The sequence below is a fragment of the Xenopus laevis genome, chromosome 4S (assembly GCF_017654675.1).
Source record: "Xenopus laevis strain J_2021 chromosome 4S, Xenopus_laevis_v10.1, whole genome shotgun sequence".
Lineage (NCBI taxonomy): Eukaryota > Metazoa > Chordata > Amphibia > Anura > Pipidae > Xenopus > Xenopus laevis.
Window position 1 is genome coordinate 119,473,160 of NC_054378.1, and position 21,676 is coordinate 119,494,835.

Sequence of the window (21,676 nt, forward strand, 5' to 3'; positions counted from 1 at the left end):
TCAATGTAGTTGACATGCCAAATATTATTTTGAATTTCAGGAGGCAACAGTGGGAGGGGCACTAGGCATGCAGCACTTTCATCTACTACCACTAGTTCGGTCCTTGGGTGTGTGAAAAGCAGGTCCTGTAGGCAAGTCTGGACTGAGATTCAAAGTAGCCCCCAGCATTATAGGTACACAGAGGCCCAAACAGCCCTCACAACCCCAATAAAAAGTGAGTGTCTATGGCAATTTACAGCAGCCCCTCTGGCATTTACTAAAACCCACAGAATACCAGACCGGGCCTCCCTGGAGGATCTTTACATCAGCATTTTTCAGCCGCCAAGTCCAAGCATTACCATGAGCGATTGGGGCTGTGTATTCAAGAACTACTTGCCTTGAGCCCTCCTTGACCTGACACTGATTGCAGCTCGCTGTTTACAAATATCCAACATGGAAATATTTTCAGTTGAACGTAAGCTCAGAAAAATGTAACACAAAAAGAACACAAAAAGAAAACAGGAAACATTCTTTATCAAAGCTTCAAGGGTTAAACCATTCTCCCTACCACTGTTTCAATAAAAGATTTAAAAGCTTAGATCTTAATTAAATTCCAGCTTCTGTGGTGTAGCCATAATGAATGTGTTCATTTAGGCAAATTAGTATTTACAGCCTGGCTTTTAAGTATAATAATGCTGAATTATTGAATTAAGCTGTTCTCATACTAAAATCCATATTCTTCCCAGCCGGCCTGTCTACTCTTTTCGTTAGTAATAGGAAACAAAGTAAAAAGTGGAAAGCCTTTCATGATCCCGAATGCTTTATGTGCATAATAACCCGCTTACATGTTTAAAGGGTATGTCCGGCCAAAAACTGGGTTTTTCTTGCATCATTTTGCATGCAATGTCATTCTAAGCCGCATTCCAATATACAATCATGACACTTTGTCGATTGCTGTTTGTAAATCGAATTGCCATTGAAAATAGTGTCTCTTACAATTCTCTCCTCTGCTTTCCATGACTAACCCAACTTTGCAACACTCAATCAGTAGTCAGCTCTCCTCCAGCTAAGACTCCAACTCAACATGTCCACTCATTCTAATTTTTCGAGTCACTCTAATTTACCTCCTCTTGCTGTCGCCCACTGTGAAATTTGCCCCCCAAATTTAATACACCTACTAGGGGTGTGGCCTTGGTGAAACAGGGGTATGTCCTTTTTTACCCATGATAACAGGGTTAATCCAAACTCGCACACCCTGGCCTTCACCGGATTGAGAGCCCGGTGCTTATTGATGGAGGGATCGGCACCCTCCCAATCTTCAACTACGCAGAAAATTCACTGGCACACGTGGCAAATGCAGGCAGGGCAAGCCCTTGCGTGTTAATCCAAACCATTTTCGGGGTTCCTGCCGGAAATTTTGCACTCACAAATAAACAAGCAAAGGCTTGCCCTGCTTGCATTTGCCACGTGTGCCAGTGAATTTTCTGCATCTTTTTTACCCATGAGCCACATTTAAATGTAAAGAGAGTAGGGGAGCAACTCAGGCATGAACAAAGATCACGGGGTGCCAAATACAGGCTGATTGGCTATTTGGTAGACTCTATATAGACTAACAGCCTACCAGAGGCTCTGTTTGGAAGCAAATCTGTTTTGTTTTTTTTGCAGCCAATGGAGTCCCACACTGGGTTGGGTACCCTCAGAATACCCACAAAGCGTTCGCATTCTGAGTGGAAAATTCCCGATTCCCTGACCATGTGGGTAGTCCACGAGTAACATGGATCTTACCCGGATCGAAGGGTAAGTTTAACTTTATTGGGTTGGGTAGCGGCTCTGGGTAAGGGGATGTGTTGGTTAGCGGGTGCGGGTCAAGTTAGGCGCCAGCTGGTCTAGGCCAGGCACAGGTCCTTTCAATTGGACCAACGCAGGACTCTAGCAACCAAAACTTGCCTCCAAGCCAGGAATTGAAAAATAATCACCTGCTTTAAGGCCACTGGGAGCAACATCCAAGGGGTTGCTCACAAGTTACTGTTTGCGCACCACTGCTGTAGACTGAATCAGAATGACTGGGAAGGGCATGGTTAAGACGCACCAAGTTTATAATGTTCTGTGATTAAAAGATCAGGAGAGGAAGCCTGGAAGGCATTGTGGGAAGAAGAGTCTTGGCTGGAGCAGAGTTGATGTTTTTGTCATCAACAGTGAAGGAAATAGTAAAGGGCAGGCAAGGTTGGACTGGCCAGTGACAGAAACAGATATCCATAAGGTCTATCTGGTTGCCAGAGCCATAATTCCCAAGAGGTTAAGTGATGTTGGAGGAGGGTGGAGTCATGGGCAGGACAGGTCATTGGCAGGGTGGGTCATGGGCATAGCAGAAATGTATTGGGGGGGGCTGGGACACAGCACAGGGCCCAAATAAGAATTAATCCACACCCGATTGTGAGCCCTGGGGGTGGCCAAAGAGTTGACCTATTCCCGACAAATATGCATGCCACTATCCTACTACTACTAAGCCCCTTTTGTTGTGTGGGCACTGCCAGTCCCATTTCCCTGCCCCTCTGCCTTTTATTGCTGCAACTTCCACCAATTCAATTGCACACAGAGAAGGGGGGCCCTGAGGTCAAGTACTGTACTGGGCCCTAGTCGGCCAAGTCCGACACTGAGAACAAACAAAATAATGTTTTCAATTGCACTTTTTTCAAATAAATTTAAAATCATTAAAGGTGTGGTTCACCTTTAAGTTAACTTTTAGGGGGTTATTAATCAAAGTTCGAATGCCAAAAAATCAAGTTTTTTTTTACTATAAAATCCAAATTTTTGTGGAAAAAAAACCCAGAGGGTCTTAAAAGTCAGAATAAAAACGTGCTCCAACTCAGACCGGCAGAATTCATTTTGAAGTCAATGGGAGAAGTCCCGGAGATAACCTGATCTGCGCTGGGTTTCCTGCAATATTACAAAGATTACGTGGCTTTCGGGCAATAATCCAAGTTTTCGTACGATTTGAATTTTTTTCGCGATTTTATCAAATTTTTTCCCACACAGGAAATTTTCGGGAAAATGTACTGATAAATAAGGGGAAAATCTGTGCAGATTTAGTTGCACTATTTGACCAAAATTTATCAGAAATTTTCAGATCTTGATAAATAATCCTCCCCCAATATTATAGTAAAGCTAATTCTAAGCATCCTTTCAATTGGCCTTCATTTTTTTTTCTTTAAATTATTCTATACATCTTCTTGTTTGCCACTTTCAAAGGGGGGTCACTGACCCCATCTAAAAACAAATTCTCTGTAAGGCTACAAAGATATTGTTACTTTTTCATCTTTCCTTTCAGGCCCTCTCCTGTTCATTTTCTTATTTTTTATCTTATTCATATTAAGTGCACGGTTGCTAGGGTAATTTGGACCCTAGCTAGCAGATTGCTAAAAATACAAACTTGAGAGCTGCAGAATAAAAAGCGAAATAACTCAAAAACTACAAATAATATAAAATGAAAACCAATTGCAGATTGTCTCAGAATAACACTCTCTACATCATACTAAAAGTTGATTTAGAGGTGAACAACCCCTTTAAAAAGTTGAATGAATATATTTTGGAAAGTGACTTAGAATGATGTCTTCTTTAATTATGGGGAAAAGACTGAGTTCACAGTTACAGAGGAAGGTTGTAGAACCCCACATGGCCTAGCCGTCTAATACATGTGACCGTTTATACGCTGCATCTCCGAGGGAGCAAAAGTGGCCGCTTATCCACTGCAAGTTAATGTGATTGATGAGGTCACGTTGGACGCGCTACCTGCAGAGGAAAAAAGGAGTTCGCCCGGCAAAAAGATCTATAATCCACTCCAATTTCGTGCAGCGTCTTTTATCCTAACCATTACCAAGCGGGAATAGGAAAATCAAAAAGCACATTTGTATCCATTTTCCCTGTGGCAGTTCAATCAATTACTGTTATAGAAAGGCTTTTTCTTCTCTCGGCTCACGTCTGCTTAGACAGGTTGTTTATCAAGTGTCATCCACGGGAGAGAAGAGAATTCTGCTTCGGGAACACTATTATTTTATATACTCTTTTATATACACTTTACATACATCTCACTTTATTGTATAGGGCTTACAGGGAATTTCAACACCATCACCCCCCCCCCACACATGTTCCTTTTATTCTATTTATTATAAACAAAAGAATAAAATAGAACGTTTTAAAACAGTTCCCTGGGCTGCTGTACAATTCCTCATGTTCACTCAGGAGCAATTGGGGCAGAACATGAGTTTGAAAGGCCAAAGAGCAATGCTTGAGGTGGCAGCTAGTGATAGTGATGTGCGGGCCGGCCCAATATCCGCGGGTTGGCCCGACCTTGCTCCCCCATTTGCGGGTCGCAGGCGGGTTTGGTGTGAGCTCTTCTGCCTGCTCTCCCCTCCTGCGACATTACACTGCCGACTTTCCATTTTATATGCACGCCCCTGTCTTCCCTGCCCCTTTTGTGATGTCATCAGCAGGACAGGGCGGGTCTATAAAAGGAAGGGAAGTTTGGTGCAGGTTAGGGTCAGGCGCAGGTTGAGTTGTTCTCAGCCATCACTGATGTATGGTTTAACAAAAGATTCGCCCTTTCCCAACCTGTACCTGACCCAACAAGCCATATATACCTGCACCCAACCCACACATCACTGCTGGGGGTGGGACAAGATAGGTGTGACTATTAAAAGGGATTGTTCACCTGTATTAGGATGTAGAGAGTGATATTCTGAGACAATTTTGTTTTAATTTTTTATTATTTGTGGTTTCTGTGTTCTTTAGCTTTTTATTCAGCAGCTCTGCTGTTTGCAATTTCACCAATGTCAAGTCAAGTGGATTTTATTGTCATTTCAGCCATATACAGTAAATAAAGTACATAGTAGAAACAAAATGGCGTTCCTCCAGAACCCCCCGGTGTTATACAACAACTCTAGTACACGGTCACACTGGGCAAAATGGACATTTCAGTTCCTTATGAATATATTCAGTTCAGTCCTTGGGAGTTGAGATACCTGATGGCTTGTGGAAATAGACTTTCGCATTCTGGAAGTCAGCGCTCGAATACTGCAGTATCTTTTACAGAATGGCAAGAGGGTAAATAGATCGTGTGCAGGGTGGGTGCTATCCCTGACAATGCTGGTAGCCTTCTGGAGACATATATATATATATATATAAATATCCATAATGGCGGGAAGCGAGACCCCAATGATCTTTTCCGCTGTCCTCACCACCCACTGCAGGATCTTGCGATCTGATACAGAGCAGTTTCCATACCAGGTAGTGATGCAGCTGCATAAAATGCTTTCAATAGACCCTCTGTAGACCCTAGGAGATAGTGAGAATGGGTGGTGGAAGGTGGGCTTTTTTCAGCTTTCGCAGAAAGCTTTCTTCACTATAGAGCTGGTGTTAAGGGACCAGGAGAGGTTCTCAGCCAGATGTAGCCCAAGGTGGTGCTCTTGACAATTTCCACCGGAGATCCGTCAATGTACAGTGGAGAATGATCCCCGCGTGTTCTCATGAAGTCAACAACTATTTCCTTTGTTTTGTTTGGATTCATAGACAGGTTATTGACTTTGCACCAGTCCAATGTGATCCAAATAACCCTAGCAACCATGCATTGATTTGAATGAGAGACTGGAATATGAACAGGAGAGGGCTTGAATAGAAATAGGAGTAACGTCAAGCAGCAGTAATAATACAGATGTAGCCTTACAAAGCATTTGTTTTCTAGATGGGGTCAGTGAATAACAATGGGGGTCACTGAGCCCATCTGAAAAGGCTACAATTTGAATGTTATTACTACTTTTTATTACTCATCTGTTTATTCAGATTCATATTCCAGTCTCTTATTCATAGCAATGCATGGTTGCTAGGGTGATTTGGACCCTAGCAACCAGATTGAGAGCTGCTGAATAAAAAGCTTAAAAAAAAAAAACGCAAAAACCAGAAATGATTAAAAATGTAAACCAATTATGAATTGTCTCAGAATATCACTCTGCATCATACCAAAAGTTAAATTAAAATCTAATGTGGTTAAATGCAGGCCACACTGGACTACAGTCAGTCTGCAGGTCTTTGCCCTCTAGTCTGTGTGTTTTTTTGCACTTTGCACAGAGTGGGGCATTGTAGTTGCACCCTATGATATTCTCTGAATAATATTCTTTTTATGAGAGACGGTGGGGCCTGCCCAAATGTTAAACCTCAAACAGGCACTTGAACCAAAATACTGTAATCCAAAGCCAACCAGGGCAGGGGACCATGCAAAGGATTCCTCAAGCCTCTGCACACGTGTGCCCCCGTACAGTCAGGGTCACTGAATTATTTGATCCGTGTTCAATTTTCTTTTTAGTACATTACATCTCACCCGCCTTCTGATATCCTTGAGCCCCACAATGCTTTAAGAACAATGTGTGTGGAATAACATCAAGTCCCCTTTCATTACATCAGAGGGGCTGAATTGGCCGAGGCCTTGGGACTACAGCGAACAGTCTATTTCTCTGGGTTCCAGGCAAGATGAACCAGCACCAAACCTTAATCCCTTTCAGCATTATATAACAGTATGTGATCCCAGCCAATCCTATAGAAGCAGTCCAACTGACAACAGCACTGGGCCCATAAATTACACCATATTTTCCTTAAAGGGAGACTGTCATGGGAAAAACTTTTTTTATCAAAACACATCAGTTAAGTGCTGCTCCAGAAGAATTCTGCACTGAAATCCATTTCTCAAAAGAGCAAACAGATTTTTTTTAGATCTGACATGGGGCTAAACATATTGTCAGTTTCCAAGCTGCCCCCAGTCATGTGACAAACTTCAGTCACTCTACTGCTGTACTGCAAGTTGGAGTGATATCACCCCCTCCCTTTCCCCCCCGCCCAGCAGCCTAACAACACAACAATGGGAAGGTAACCAGACAGCAGCTCCCTAACACAAGATAACAGCTGCCTGGTAGATCTAAGAACAGCACTCAATAGTGAAATCAAGGTCCCACTGTGACACATTCAGTTACACTGAGTAGAAGAAACAACAGCCTGCCAGAAAGCAGTTCCATCCTAAAGTGCTGGCTCTTTCTGAAAGCACATGACCAGGCAAAATGACCTGAGATGCACCTACACACCAATATTACAACTAAAAAAAATACACTCCCTGGTTCAGGAATGAAATTTTATATTGTACAGTGAATTATTTGCAGTGTAAACAGTGTAATTCAGAAATAGAAACGACATAATAAAAATCATGACAGAATCCCTTTGATTATATTTTGCATTTATTTAGCAACTGTATGACCCATCTTACCAGTGACTTCCCTTAATCCTGAGAAAGCCGTGGTAAAGGGCAAGTAAAAATCTGATAAATACTGTCTGCACAGAGGTGCTGTATGCTCAGAGCTAAGGTACACTGGATTATGTCCATAAAGCACTGGCAGTTTAATGGGAAAAGCTCCGTCCCAGTAGCAGCCCAGTCATTGGCAAATTACCAGCCTTGGTAATAAAATTATGTTACGTTTTCCTTGGGAAAATTAAGATATACTGGTAATAATAGAGGAGCTGTGGAAACACTGAATTGCTTTACATTTAAATAGGACTTAGAATTACTTTTTGTACATGTGTGAGGGGAAAGAATACATTATTGTGACAATTCTAAACCCAGAAATATGAATAAAGGATGGGGACTGAACAGAAAGAATAGGAATAAAAATTAGTAATCACAAAACATTTGTAGCTTTACAAAGCATTTGTTTTTTTTAGATGGGATCAGTGAAAGCTGGAAACAGTTTGAAGAAGAAGAAGAATTATTTTAAAGACAATAAAAAAGTAAAAATGAAGGCCAATTGAAAGGTTGCTTCAAATTAGCCATTCTATATAACATACTAAAAGTTAACTTAAAAGGTGAACCACCTTTTTAATATGGAAATACATGGAAATAAAGCAGTGAGTTGAGGCGTCACAAAGCATGAAGTATGCATGTAAAGTATGTTTAGCTCACAGTTTTTGAGTACAGTTTTATATACAGATGTGCTATTGGGTCGGCCTGGAAGTATCTGTTTGGTGCAGTGTTTCTTTGCATCCAGCACGGGAAATACTCACAGTGAAAAAGGATCCCCCACACCCACCAACACAAACAGGACAAAATACTGCCAATGTTGCAAAAACAACTGTTATCGGGAGGTGTCAGAGCTGCAGCCCGATTGGCTGATAGGGGACTTGTAGTTCCTCATAGTTGAATGCCCATGCAATGCACACGACCCTGTATACACAACCTCTCGGAACAAGACCCTGTATGCACAACGTCTTCCATTATAGGGGCAAATTCACTAACGGGCAAATTGTCGCAAGCAACCGCTACACCACACTCCATGCCACTTCGCCAGGCGCAAATTCGTTACCACTACGCTTACTCACTAAGTCTCGCTCGCTAGCGTTCATTTCTGCCTATCGAAACTTTGCTACCACTTGCAAAAAAAACCCTACCCCCCCCCTACCCTACATAGACCCTCCCCCCCCAGCCTACTTGTTACCCCGGGGAAATGCCCCTAACTTTTTACTTACCTCTCGGTGCAGATTCAGGCATAGGAGTTCACGGGCGCCAAATTCTGCCGCTTCGGTAATCTTCGTAATGAGACTGGCATGGTGGTGCAATTTTCTTTTCCGCAACAACTGTGCCTGCTCTGAAACTCATGAAAATTGCCAAAGAGCCAGTCTCATTCCAAAGATTACTGAAGCATTTGAAGATGCTGCCGTGAACTCTGATGCCTGAATCTGCACCGAGGGGTAAGTAAAAGTTAGGGGCTGAGCGGGGGGTCTTATGTAGGGTAGGGTTTTTTTTAACTTTTGAGTTTGCTTCTCCTTTAAGTTAACGTTTAGTATGTTATAGAATAGCCAATTCAAAGCAATTTTTCAATTGATCTTCATTATTTATTTTTTTTATCGTTTTTTTATTGATTTGCCTTTTTCTTCTGACTCTTTCTAGCTTTCCAATGGAGGTCACTGACCCCATCTGTAAGGCTACAAATGTATTGTTATTGCTACTTTTTATTATACGTCTTTTTATTTAGGCCTCTCCTATTCATATTCCAGTCTCTTATTCAAATCAGTGCATGGTTGCTAGGGGAATTTGGACCCTAGTGACCAGATTGCTGAAATTGCAAACTGGAGAGCTGCAGAATAAAAAGCTAAATAACTCAAAAACCACAAATAACAAAAATGAAAACCTATTGCAAATTGTCTCAGAATATCACTCTCTACATCATACTAAAAGTTAACTCAAGGGTGAACAACCCCTTTAAGATCTATCCTAGGAGTATTAAATAGAAGTTGTCCCATATAGTGATGTGCAGGTCGGTAAAACCCGACACGCACCCGATCCTAACCCGTCCCCGTCTGACTTCCAGCTTTCCGTCTTTAAAAAATGAAGCCAGAAGTTGGAAGCCAGCAGTTCAGGCCAGTTTTCTAGCCAAATTGGGCTCCTAATTTAAAGCCCAGGCTGGTTTTGAAAGTATAAACTAGACACGGTATGGATTTGGGCTACTTTTTGGGCCTTTGGCTGGCTGGTACTTTGGAAAGCAGCGATTGGAATAAAAGACTGGAATACGGTATGAATGAGGAGGACTTGAAAAGAAAGATGAGTAATTAAAAGTAGCAGTAGAAACAAATCTGTAGCTTTACAGAGCATGTGTTATTTAGATGGGGTCAGTGCTCCCCAGGGCCGCCATCAGGGGGGGACAAGGGGTACATGTGTCCTGGGCCTGAAGGGAGGCCCGGCAGTGCTGCACTTTCGAAAGAGCCGGGCCCACCTTGACAGTGCTGAAGCCGTGTGGGCATTTCCGGAGTCAAGATCAGCCGAAATGCGGAAGTGCCAAAAAGCCGAAGTCCCGAAGCGGCGAAAAGACCCCAAGTCACAAAAGGAGGCGAAGTTGAAATCCTGAAGCCACGAGTTCAATTCTACTGAACACCAATGTGTGTGGGTTTTTTTTTAATCCCCTGGGCACCAATGTATTATTTTAATACTCTAAATCCCCCTGCCACCAATGTTTTTTTTTAAAATATTCTCTGGGGCCCCAATTTTTTTAACTTGTTAGGGGGGCCCTGGCACAAATGTTTTTTTTTTTTAACTTATAGGGGGGCCCTGACCATCAATAGCTTTTTATAACTTGTGTGTGGAGTGGGCGGGATCTGGGGTGGGGCCTGGGGTCGGCAGGGACCAGGGGGGCCGATAATTTTGTTGTACGGGGCCCCGGGATTTTTAATGGTGGCCCTGGTGATCCCCATTTGAAAGCAGGAAAGAGTCAGAAGAAGATGGCAAATAATTAAAAAACTATAAAAAATAAATAATGAAGAACAATTGAAAAGTTGCTTAGACTTGGCCATTCTATAACTTACTAAAAGTTAACTTAAAGGTGAACTACCCCTTTAAGGGGGATGCTGGGAGTTGTAGTGCTGCGCAGGTGCTGGAAAGCTTTAGGTTGCCGGTGAGTAGCAGCTCAGCCCATACAGTAGAGGAATTCTCTCACCTAACATTGTTCCAGTTGGTCTTTTTCTTCCCCCCCTGTCTGGCATCCCTGCGGGGCACGTGATCCTCGAGCGCCCTGAAGTAGCCGGAGGTGGCGGTGAGTGAGGGGCTTCCCTGGGCAGAGGCGGGTCCCGGGGGAGGCTGCGGTACATTTCCGAGCTGCCGATAGAGCACGAGCAGCAGCCCCGTCACACACAGGAGACTTCCGAAGAACTTCCAGCGGAACCGCATGTTGTCTCATCCCGGACTCGCTCCTGGCGGCATTGTGCGCGACTTCCAGCGGGAGCTTCCCCAGCGGCGGCTCCACGTATCCGATTGTCAGCGCTGGGGGAGGGGAGAGAGGGGAGGGCTGGGGCCGTAACGTGAGCTGATCCTGGAGACTCTATTGCTCAGTACAGCGCTCAGTGCCTGCCGCCAGGGAATCTGCAGCAAAAGGACGCTCTCCAGCTGTTACACGACTACAGCTCCCACAATCCTCCCCGGGACTGACAACTGGAGAGACTCCTTGTTCCTGTTCTATCTCTTCAAGTCAGACACACAACTGTTAGGGTAGCACTCACTCCACCAGCGTTTTCGTCGCAACCCGATGGGCTGCGACACCATGCGACAATTCTATTACTTACCTTATTTTTGTCGCATGCGTTTTGCCTCAGCGCCAGTGGCGTAACTAGATGTTACAGGTTCTAGGAGGTCCCCCATAGGCTAAAACAGCAATTCGGCAGGTTTTAGATGGAGAATGGTCAAAGTCGAATTCTTAAAGAGACAGTACATGATAAATTTAGAATTTTTTGCAAATTCGAATTGACAAAAATTAGCTCGAATTTAGTTTTTTTTTTTTTTATTCAAAAATTCACCTTGACCTTTGATCAATCTGCCCTGTACTGTCTCTCTTTAAAAATTCGACTTCGACCATTCACCGTCTAAAACCTGCTCAATTGCTGTTTTAGCCTATGGGGGACCTCCTAGAACCTATTTGGAGTCAATTGCTGGACTTTGAAAAATCAAAGGTTTTTGGGGAGAAAACTTCAAACCGAATATGGACCCATTCGACCCAAAAAAAAACTTCAACTTAATCTCGGTTGGTCTTTTTCAATTTGAATTTCGAAGTTTTTTTCAATTCAAAATTCGACCCTTGATAAATCTGCCCCTTAGGAGCAGATTTATCAAAGGTCAAGGTGAATTTTCAATTGAAAAAAATTCAGATTTCGAGCTATTTTTTTGTGTACTTCAACTACGGAATAGTCCAAATTCGATTTGAATTTGAAAAAATTAGAATATCGAATAGAATTTATCATGTACTGTCTCTTTAAAAATTCAACGTGGACCATTCACCATCTAAAGCCTGCCAAATTGCTGTTTTAGCCTATAGGGGACCTCCTAGAACCTGTTTGGAGTCAATTGGTAGACTTTGAAAAATCAAAGGTTTTTTTTGGGGAAAAACTTTGAATCAAATGCAATATTCCTTTGATTCATACAATTCGAATTCGGCCGATTACGGACCTGTTCGATCAAAAACTAACCTATTCGACTCAAAAAAACTTCGGCTTCATTTCAGTTGGTCTTTTTGAATTTGAATTTCAAAGTTTTTCAAATTCGAAATTCGACCCTTGATAAATATGCCCCTTAGTGTCTCCAACTAGTGATGGGCGAATTTTTCCCGTTTCTCTTGCTGAAAAATTTGCTAATTTCCCGCAAAATTTGCGAAACACATTGAAGTCAATGGGTGTCAAAATTTTGCATAAATTTTGGTTCCTACGTCAATTTTTATACCTGCGCCTATTTTGTCCAAATGCATTAAAGTCAATGGGCGTTCTAAATCATTCGCGCTACTTTTCTGACAGGCAGCCAAATTTTTTTTATGTGGCGGATTTTTCGCTAGCGAATTGTCTCCACAGTTCCGCAAATGTATTTGCCGTTGGTGAACTGCGGAACTTCGCTGCAAATTCACGCCTGCCGAATTTATTCGCCCATCACTATCTCCAACCCAGTCCCGATCCACTTCACCTGCCCATTAACCCTAAGAACTACTGTTCTATCAGTGTCACCAAATACAAGTGATATCATGTTTTGTGTGTCCCTCCGCAGATGCAGCTGCCTGTGCCAGTCCCTGAGAATGGGATAGAAACTTTAGATTGTAAGCTCCGCAGGGCAGGGAATGATGAATGGGTTGGTTAACCTTTACGTTAACTTTTAGGATGTTATAGAATGGCTAATTCTAAGCAACTTTTCAATTGGCCTTCATGTTTTCTTTTTTTATATATAGTTTTTGAATTATTTGCTGCCACCTATCTACAGCTTCCACATGGGGTCACAGACCCCATCTAAAATACAAATGCTCGGTAAGTCTTCACATATATTGTTATTACTACTTTTTCTTACTCCTCTTTTTATTCAGGCCTCAACTATTCATATTCCAGTCTCTTATTCAAACCATTGCATGGTTGCTAGGATAATTTGGACCCTAGCAACCATACTGCAGAAAGTGCAAACTGGAGAGCTGGGCTGACGGGGGCTGTTTGGGCCTCTGTGTACCTGAAATGGCTTATTTTGAATCCTAGTCTGCATCTGCCTGTGCTTATGGCCCCCTGCCAGCAAGTAGAATGGGGCCCCAATGAAAAAGTATGACCCATTATGGAAAACCCTACCCATGATCCACATAAACCCTTCCTCTATGTCACAAGCACCAACCCCTCATCATCCGCAAGTCACATATCTCTTGGGGCCCAAAAGGACTGCAGTAACCAAGCTGATGGTATCCCTGCCCAAACGTCCCTCCAGCCTGACGTTAATTACAGCTCTCCTGTTCTCAAAGAACGTGTGACAAGGGGCACCTTGCATATGCCGGCCATTTGTAATTCTCATAGTGACACGTTCCTTTAAAACTGGAATGTCACTGTCCCTTTAAATTCAGCCATTTTTATCTATGGAAAATGATACACTGACTTAATTGGCATTCCACACTTTAGATTAATTTGGCCGCCTGCGGGCACCTTTCATTGCATGGCAGCCCCCTCCCATTCATACAAATGAGACCCCTTGTACAGAATAATCTATGGCAACCAGAGTCAGTGCCTGGTGATCATCCTCGTGCTGCTCTCAAACATTACCCCCCCTGCATGCACATGCACCACTGCTGCCACGTATTTTCACCCTTGCGGTTGTCATGCCCTTGCAGGTGGGGTAGCAGACCTGGGTTGGTGGGGCCAGGGGCCCACCAGGTTTTTTCTGGTGTCCCACACTGGCTCTCTAACTCTGAGTTAGTCGGTGACTATAAGGGGAGCCACATGGGACATAAATGTTCAGTGAGTTTGCAATTGATCCTCCACATTCAGCTCAGATTCAAAAGCAACAGTTATGACCCATGTGCCCCCCCCTCAAGTCTCTGATTGGTTACTGCCTGGTAACCAATCAGTGGACACCAAGAGAGCTGAAAAGCAGGAAGTAGTGTTCTGGCTATTCTGTTAGACATCCAGTCACTCCAGCCTTTATACATTATATTTTTGCCTAACTATATTAGATACATTTTTTATTTTGCACAGGCTATTTATTTACCCAATTTTTATTTTAACACTGAACATTCCTTTAAGGAGAAAATACACACTGGACTGGAAACCTTCGACTCGCTGCACTTAATATAACTTTGTAGTTTTATTGGTACAACATATGGCGGTAATTACAGGCTTGTGTCATTGTTTTCCTCTTTATTAAGGAACAAGAAGCCATGCGCTGCAACTTCCCAACTTCCTGAGCACTACTATTCCTTCAATCTGCTTCCAATAGAATTTCCTATGGAGAGAAAAGAGAGACAAAGAGGCATCTTGTTTTATAGAGAAAGGCAATGTGTCTCTAAACTGGGTGCTGGGCCCAAAGTAGCTGATGGGATTGGGGGGGGGGGTCTCTATGTAAAGGTCAGTTAGGGTTTCAGGTGTATTAGTGTATTTCCCTTTTAGAAGCCCTGGGAAGGGACCAAACTCTCTCCATATACAAGTGTTCCAGTGACATCCACTTTGGTTCCCAAACTGAGAGGCAGGGTCGGACTGGGACAGCGGAACACCGGGAAAAAACAAAGCCTTCATCAGTCGACCCAGTCCTACTCCCCGCTGCTGACAGGTGGCAGGAGGGCTTTGCCTGAGGACATGGTGACATTTGAATTGGTTTCTATACGACAACAACACTCATGCTTAAAATGTATTTATTTTCTCAAGTAGGAAGCAACATGTTTAGTGAAGTATTTTAGTGAAGTATCTGCCAGAGCAGGAAGCTGCTGTCTACTGCAAAACAGGAAGTTGTGCTGACTTCCTGTTTTGTAAGGTTATTGTAAACCAGAGCTCAGCAGGGCATTGTTGACTTAAAGGAGAAGGAAAGCCCCAGGGCGCAAAACCCCTCCCCCCTCCCCTGTGATGCCCCCCCTCCCTCCTCCCCCCTGGCCTACCTGTCCCCCTGGGCAAATGCCCCTAACTTGTTACTCACCCCTCTGCGCAGGTCCTGTCCACGGAGTTCGCAGTCGCCATCTTCTCCCACGCGCGTCTTCTTCCTGCTCTGACCGGCGTCTTCTGGCGCATGCGCAGTAGGAACAGGTACCGGTACAGCTCTATTGCGCATGCGCCGAATGTCACGAAGTTTTCCGATTTCACTTCGTGACATTCGGCGCATGCGCAATAGAGCTGTACCGGTACCTGTTCCTACTGCGCATGCGCCAGAAGACGCCGGTCAGAGCAGGAAGAAGACGCGCGTGGGAGAAGATGGCGACTGCGAACTCCGTGGACAGGACCTGCGCAGAGGGGTGAGTAACAAGTTAGGGGCATTTGCCCAGGGGGACAGGTAGGCCAGGAGGGAGGGGGGCAACACAGGGGAGGGGGGAGGGGTTTTGCGCCCTGGGGCTTTCCTTCTCCTTTAAGGCAGTTGCCATATTGTATTTTACAGTGCCCCAGAGGGGCCCAAACCCTGAAGTCATGGGATGCTGGGAGTTGCAGCTCAGAAACAGCTAGAAAGACACATGTTGAAGTTTTTTTATAGTGTATTCTCCTCAGAGTGGGTACAACCGAGTCATGTGCTTATCCATCCCTCGCTCTAACAATAGATATAGACATGTAAACATTTTTATTACTGTTATGAATTATGCGGCACATGGCCCTTACGTGAACCATGAAATATGAAACAAGCTCATAAAATGGGAACAATAAAACCCTGGCGGAAAGGCCACGTTGGCTCTAAAGGATAAATATGAATCTCCCAAACATCTGGTTTGCTTAAAGTTCCTTGGAAAGATCCCTAGTCCGTCGACCATCTCGAGCGTGGAGTGAGGCAGGCAGCGAGCAGCAGCTGTCACAGAACACATCATGTTTTTTTGGGGTCCCAGGATGAGGGTGCTCAGGGCAATGCAGGGAACTGGGGCCTCCAGCTTGAAATGTGTTAGTTCCTTACTCATCTGCTTGTGGGGCTATCACAGGTCTTTTGTTGACAAGTGGACAATGCTGAGCCACTCATTCTGTCTAAAGGGGGACGTGTAGCTCCTGTAACTTCTGGGTCAGGCAACGACCTTCCATACTTACTGATGAAAGAAAGATGGGCTTTTTTGTCCAACTGCAAAATGATAGTTTAAAGACACTTTTCACCTTTGAGAGGGTCATAGTTAAATCGTATTGAAAAATGACCATCAAGTTCAACCCCTCCAAATGAAAACCCAGAATCCATACACACACCCTCCATACCTTCACATAAATGATATATACCCATATCTATACTAATTATAGAATTTATTATCACAATAGCCTTTAATATGTTTGTCCACTAAATCATCCAAGCCATTTTTATAGTCATTAACAGAATCAGCATCACAACATCACCCGGCAGTGCATTCCACAACCTCACTGTCCTGACTGTGAAGAACCCCCTACGTTGCTTCAAATGAAAGTTCTTTTCTTCTAGTCTGAAGGGGAGGCCTCTGGTACGGTGATCCACTTTATGGGTAAAAAGGTCCCCTGCTATTTGTCCATAATGTCCTCTAATCCACCTGTAAAGTGTAATCATGTCCCCTCGCAAGGGCCTTTTTCCAGAGAAAACAACCCCAACCTTGACAGTCTCCCCTCATGATTTAAGTCTTCCCTCCCTCTAACCAATTTAGTTGCACTTAGTCTCTGCACTCTCTCCAGCTCATTTATATCCCTCTTAAGGACTGGAGTCCAAAACTGCACTGCATACTCCAGATGAGGCTTCACCAGGGACCTATAAAGAGGCAGAATTATCTTTATGCTTTTTTTATGCAAGACAGAACTTAATTTGCTTTAGTGGCCACATAATGACACTGCCCAGAATTAGACAACTTGTTATCTACAAAAACCCCAAGATCCTTCTCATTTAAGGAAACTCCCAAAACACTGCCATTTAGTGTATAACTTGCATTTATATTATTTTTGCCAAAGTGCATAACCTGCATTTATCAACATTGAACCTCATTTTCCAGATTGCTGCCCAGTTTTCCGATTTAGACAAATCACACTGCAAAGTGGCAGCATCCTGCATGGAACCTATAGTTCTGCACAATTTAGTCTCATCTGCAAAAATAGAAACAGTACTTTCAATGCCCACCTCCAGGTCATTAATAAACAAGTTGAAAAGCAATTGTAGTACAGAGCCCTGTGGTTTTCCACTAACAACACTGGTCCAATTAGAAAATGTTCAATTTACCCCCACTCTTTGTAGTCTATCTTTTAGCCAGTTCTCTATTTAGGTACAAATACTAAGTTCCAGGCCAATTGTAACGACCACGTCTGGAACCTTGATGGGTGACTGTACCTGTGGACGCACAGGAGAATCCTGTGGGTTCCGGTATTCACCGACGCCCTTTTGGGGCCCCGGGCTTTTTGCTGCGGAAGCCAAAAAGAAGTGTGTGACAAGTCTGTATGCGAGGTACCGGCAGGGGAAAATAAGAAGACATAGTCAAAGTCAGGTGAAGGGTCCAGGGCAGGCAGCAGAAGTTGTAGACAAGGATCAGGCAGAGGTCAAAACCAGGAATATCAAACACAATCAGACGCTTAGGCAGGAACAGATAACTGAAACCAGCTTGGGCATCAGCAAAATGGTGGACAGGCCTTTTAAACAATCTTTGACGCCAAAAACTCCAATTCAGTGACGCTGATGGACCCCAGCGTCACTTCGAAGCAGGTATAGTAGGGAGAGATCGTGCCTATAGTAACAGTGGGATAATAGTCTCTGGGAAGGGAGTGTGACTGTGGGATAGCAGGTATAGTAGGGAGAGATGGTGTCTATAGTAACAGTGAGATAATAGTCTCTGGGAAGGGAGTGTGACTGTGGGATAGCAGGTATAGTAGGGAGAGATGGTGCCTATAGTAACAGTGGATAATAGTCTCTGGGAAGGGAGTGTGACTGTGGGATAGCAGGTATAGTAGGGAGAGATGGTGCCTATAGTAACAGTGGATAATAGTCTCTGGGAAGGGAGTGTGACTGTGGGATAGCAGGTATAGTAGGGAGAGATGGTGTCTATAGTAACAGTGGATAATAGTCTCTGGGAAGGGAGTGTGACTGTGGGATAGCAGGTATAGTAGGGAGAGATGGTGTCTATAGTAACAGTGGATAATAGTCTCTGGGAAGGGAGTGTGACTGTGGGATAGCAGGTATAGTAGGGAGAGATGGTGTCTATAGTAACAGTGGATAATAGTCTCTGGGAAGGGAGTGTGACTGTGGGATAGCAGGTATAGTAGGGAGAGATGGTGTCTATAGTAACAGTGGATAATAGTCTCTGGGAAGGGAGTGTGACTGTGGGATAGCAGGTATAGTAGGGAGAGATGGTGCCTATAGTAACAGTGGATAATAGTCTCTGGGAAGGGAGTGTGGCTGTGGGATAGCAGGTATAGTAGGGAGAGATGGTGTCTATAGTAACAGTGGATAATAGTCTCTGGGAAGGGAGTGTGACTGTGGGATAGCAGGTATAGTAGGGAGAGATGGTGTCTATAGTAACAGTGGATAATAGTCTCTGGGAAGGGAGTGTGACTGTGGGATAGCAGGTATAGTAGGGAGAGATGGTGCTTATAGTAACAGTGGATAATAGTCTCTGGGAAGGGAGTGTGGCTGTGGGATAGCAGGTATAGTAGGAAGAGATGTTGGGCAATGGTGGGCTCCTGTATTTTAATACTGACATGGACACTATCGATGTACATGAGAACTGTAGCATTGCTATCGCTGTGTTTATTGTTGTCACTACGAGTTACAAGTGCTTTCCTGGCCAGTTAAATATTGAGTATAAATTACACAGGGAACACAGGGCAGAGGATGAAATACTGTTGTGACATTTCCAGGTTTGTAAACTGACCTACCCTAGCGTGAACTAAAGCGCAGATTTCCTGTCTTCCTTTAAACCAATTTATTACTGCAGACAGTCGTTTTCTTTTATAAATCCATTTGTGGTGTATGAAATAAATCTTTAGGGTTGGAGGTTGAAACCAACACAAAGGTTCCTCAGAATAAATATCTCATTTTAATCTCATTGCTTCTTGCCATTTTCAATAGACGGCCTTCTGCCTGCATTTACATTTTAATAAAAGGTGGTACAGCCTCAGGCCCTCATGAGAACTACAGCACCCAGCATTCCCTGCCAGACAAGTGCTGAGAGCTGTAGTATCACTATCAACAGCAACAGGAGGTTAGTTAGAAATTCATGTTTTAACTTGGATTTCTAGAAGGGCATGTGCTTATTGAAATGACAGTGTAGCCCCTGGAAGCACATTTGAAATAATAAGGGACAACCCCTCCAAACAAACCCCAGTGCACATTCCTATACAGACATATCTATGCACCCACATATTTCTATTTATATAATACACAAAAGCCATGAATATCCTGTAAATTATATAGTGAATAAAGTACCCCCATTGTAAAATATAAGGATATTATAAGTCACCGAGGAGTTCCATGACCATATAAAAGCACGAGGCCGAAGGCCCCATATTTTTCCCCATATTTTCCAACAAGGGGTACTTTATTTATTATAATACACAAGTTTTAGTGCATCATGTGACAAAAATGACATCACTACTCACCGTTTATAACTGATGACATCACTAGTCACCATTTAAAAGGACATAATTTACAAGATATTCATGGCTTTTGTGTATTATATGCTTTTAAACGGCTCTTAGTGATGTCATCACTTATAAAGGGAGCTTAGTGATGTCATTTTTGTCACATTACTCGTGCGTATAATAAAAAATTACCCCTTGTTGGAAAATATGAGGATATTAGAAGTAACCTTCAGCCTCATGCTTTTATATGGTCATGAAACTCCTCAGTGACTTATAATATCCTTATATTTTACAATAGGGGGTACTTTATTCACGATATATACCTATACTAAACTAACTAGAGATCTTAGATCACAGTAGCCTTAGGAATTCTGCAAATATCATCCAAGCCCCTCTTAATGGCATTAATATAATCAGCCATCACAACATCCTCCAGCAGCGCATCACCCAATCTCACTGCCCCCACCGTGATGAACCCCCTACGCTGCTGCAAATGAAAGTTCTTCAAATCTAAAGGGATGGCCTCTTATTCTTTGATCATTGCTGTAGGAAAAAAGATCCCCCGCTATCTGTCATCTAATGTACTTGAAAAGACGAATCATGTCCTCTTCCAAGTACCTTATTTTCCAGAGTAAACAACCACATACTTGACAGTCTTTCCTTATCCGTTAAATCCTTTATTTACATTAGTAGCCACTGAATGACACTGCCTAGAGTTACAGAGATTGTTATCCACAAAAATCCCAGATCCTCCCATAACACCTACCATAGAGTATATAACTCACATTTATGTTATTTATCAACATTGAACCTCATTTGCCAATTTGCTTTTCCAGTCTAGTCAAATCACTCTGCATAACAGCAATGTTCTGCATGGAACTTATGGTTTTTATTATGAGCAGTTGTAACAGTACTTTCAACGCCCACCTCCAGGTCAATAATAAGCAAATTAAAAAGCAAAAGTCCAAGGCAGACGCCTGCGGTATTCCACTATAAAACTGGTCTACTTTATAAATGTTCCATTTACCACCACTCTTTGTGATCTATCTTTCAGCGAGTTCTCTACCCAAAAACAAATATTATGCTCAGGGCCAATATTCCTTAAAGGAAAACTATAACCCCCAAACAGTGTAGGTCTCTATAAAAAATATTGCATAAAATAGCGTGTAAAGTGTAAAATCCTGCTTCATGTAAATAAACCATTTTCATAATAATATACTTTTCTAGTAGTATGTGCCATTGGGTAATCATAAATAGAAAATTGCCATTTTAAAAAATAAGGGCCGCCCCCTGGGATCGAAGGATTCACTGTGCACACAACAAATCAAACAAACTATACTTCTTAGGTCACATGAGCCAATTAACAGTCAGAGATCTGGCTTTTACTTCAACACTTCTTCCTGTTACAGTTTAGAACTGTAGTATTTCTGGTCAGGTGATCTCTGAGACAGCACACAGACCATCACGAAATGGTGGCTCAAGGCAAGAGATGTAAAAGGGTTACATTTACTTAAATATATAGACCAGTTTGGTAAGATTCTTTAATATGGCACTTAATATGATGTAAACTATCTGTTGCTTAAGTGTTCATTTTGGGGGTATAGTTTTCCTTTAATTTCACTCAGTAATCTTCTGTGGCACTGTATCAAATGCTTTAGCAAAGTCTAACTAGATCATATCCACTGCCACTCCAGAGTCTAGGTTCCTGCCCACCTCCTCATAGTTCAGTCTGGCAAGATCTATAACACATAAAAACATGCTGGCACAATTGTGATTTGCAATGTTATCAAGTATCGTATACCTTATTACCTTCAAAAAGCTTACATAACACTGATGTCAGACTAACAGGCCTATAGCTTTCAGGCTGAGATTGAGATCCCTTTTGAGTAGTGGCACCAGTCTCTCTGCACCATGCCAGACCTCAAACTATTCTGAAAAATTAAGTAATGATACAGCTAAGCTATTATGAATGCCATCCAGTCCTGGACCCATGTTTACCTTCAAATATCCTAGTCTTTAAATACAATCCCAACATAATCCTTCAGTTCGTTTTACTAGTCCCTGCTGCAGCAACCTGATTGGTAAGGTAATAGCTTAGCCCCAGTGCAAAAAATACAATTCCAGACCCCCCTTTATGTTGCAT

At 43.0% G+C, this 21,676-nt stretch overlaps 1 protein-coding gene across 2 annotated transcripts in view; it reads right to left on the reverse strand.

Moving 5' to 3' along the window:
* gxylt2.S (glucoside xylosyltransferase 2 S homeolog) overlaps positions 1–11,031 on the reverse strand; it is a 31,956-nt gene extending 20,925 nt beyond the window's left edge. The window contains exon 1 of one of the 2 annotated variants that reach the window (XM_018259621.2): positions 10,497–11,031. In XM_018259621.2, the coding sequence (XP_018115110.1) occupies positions 10,497–10,726 (230 nt within the window). In that variant the 5' untranslated portion in view covers positions 10,727–11,031. 2 annotated transcript variants of the gene reach the window in all.
* Positions 11,032–21,676: the final 10,645 nt, after the last annotated feature.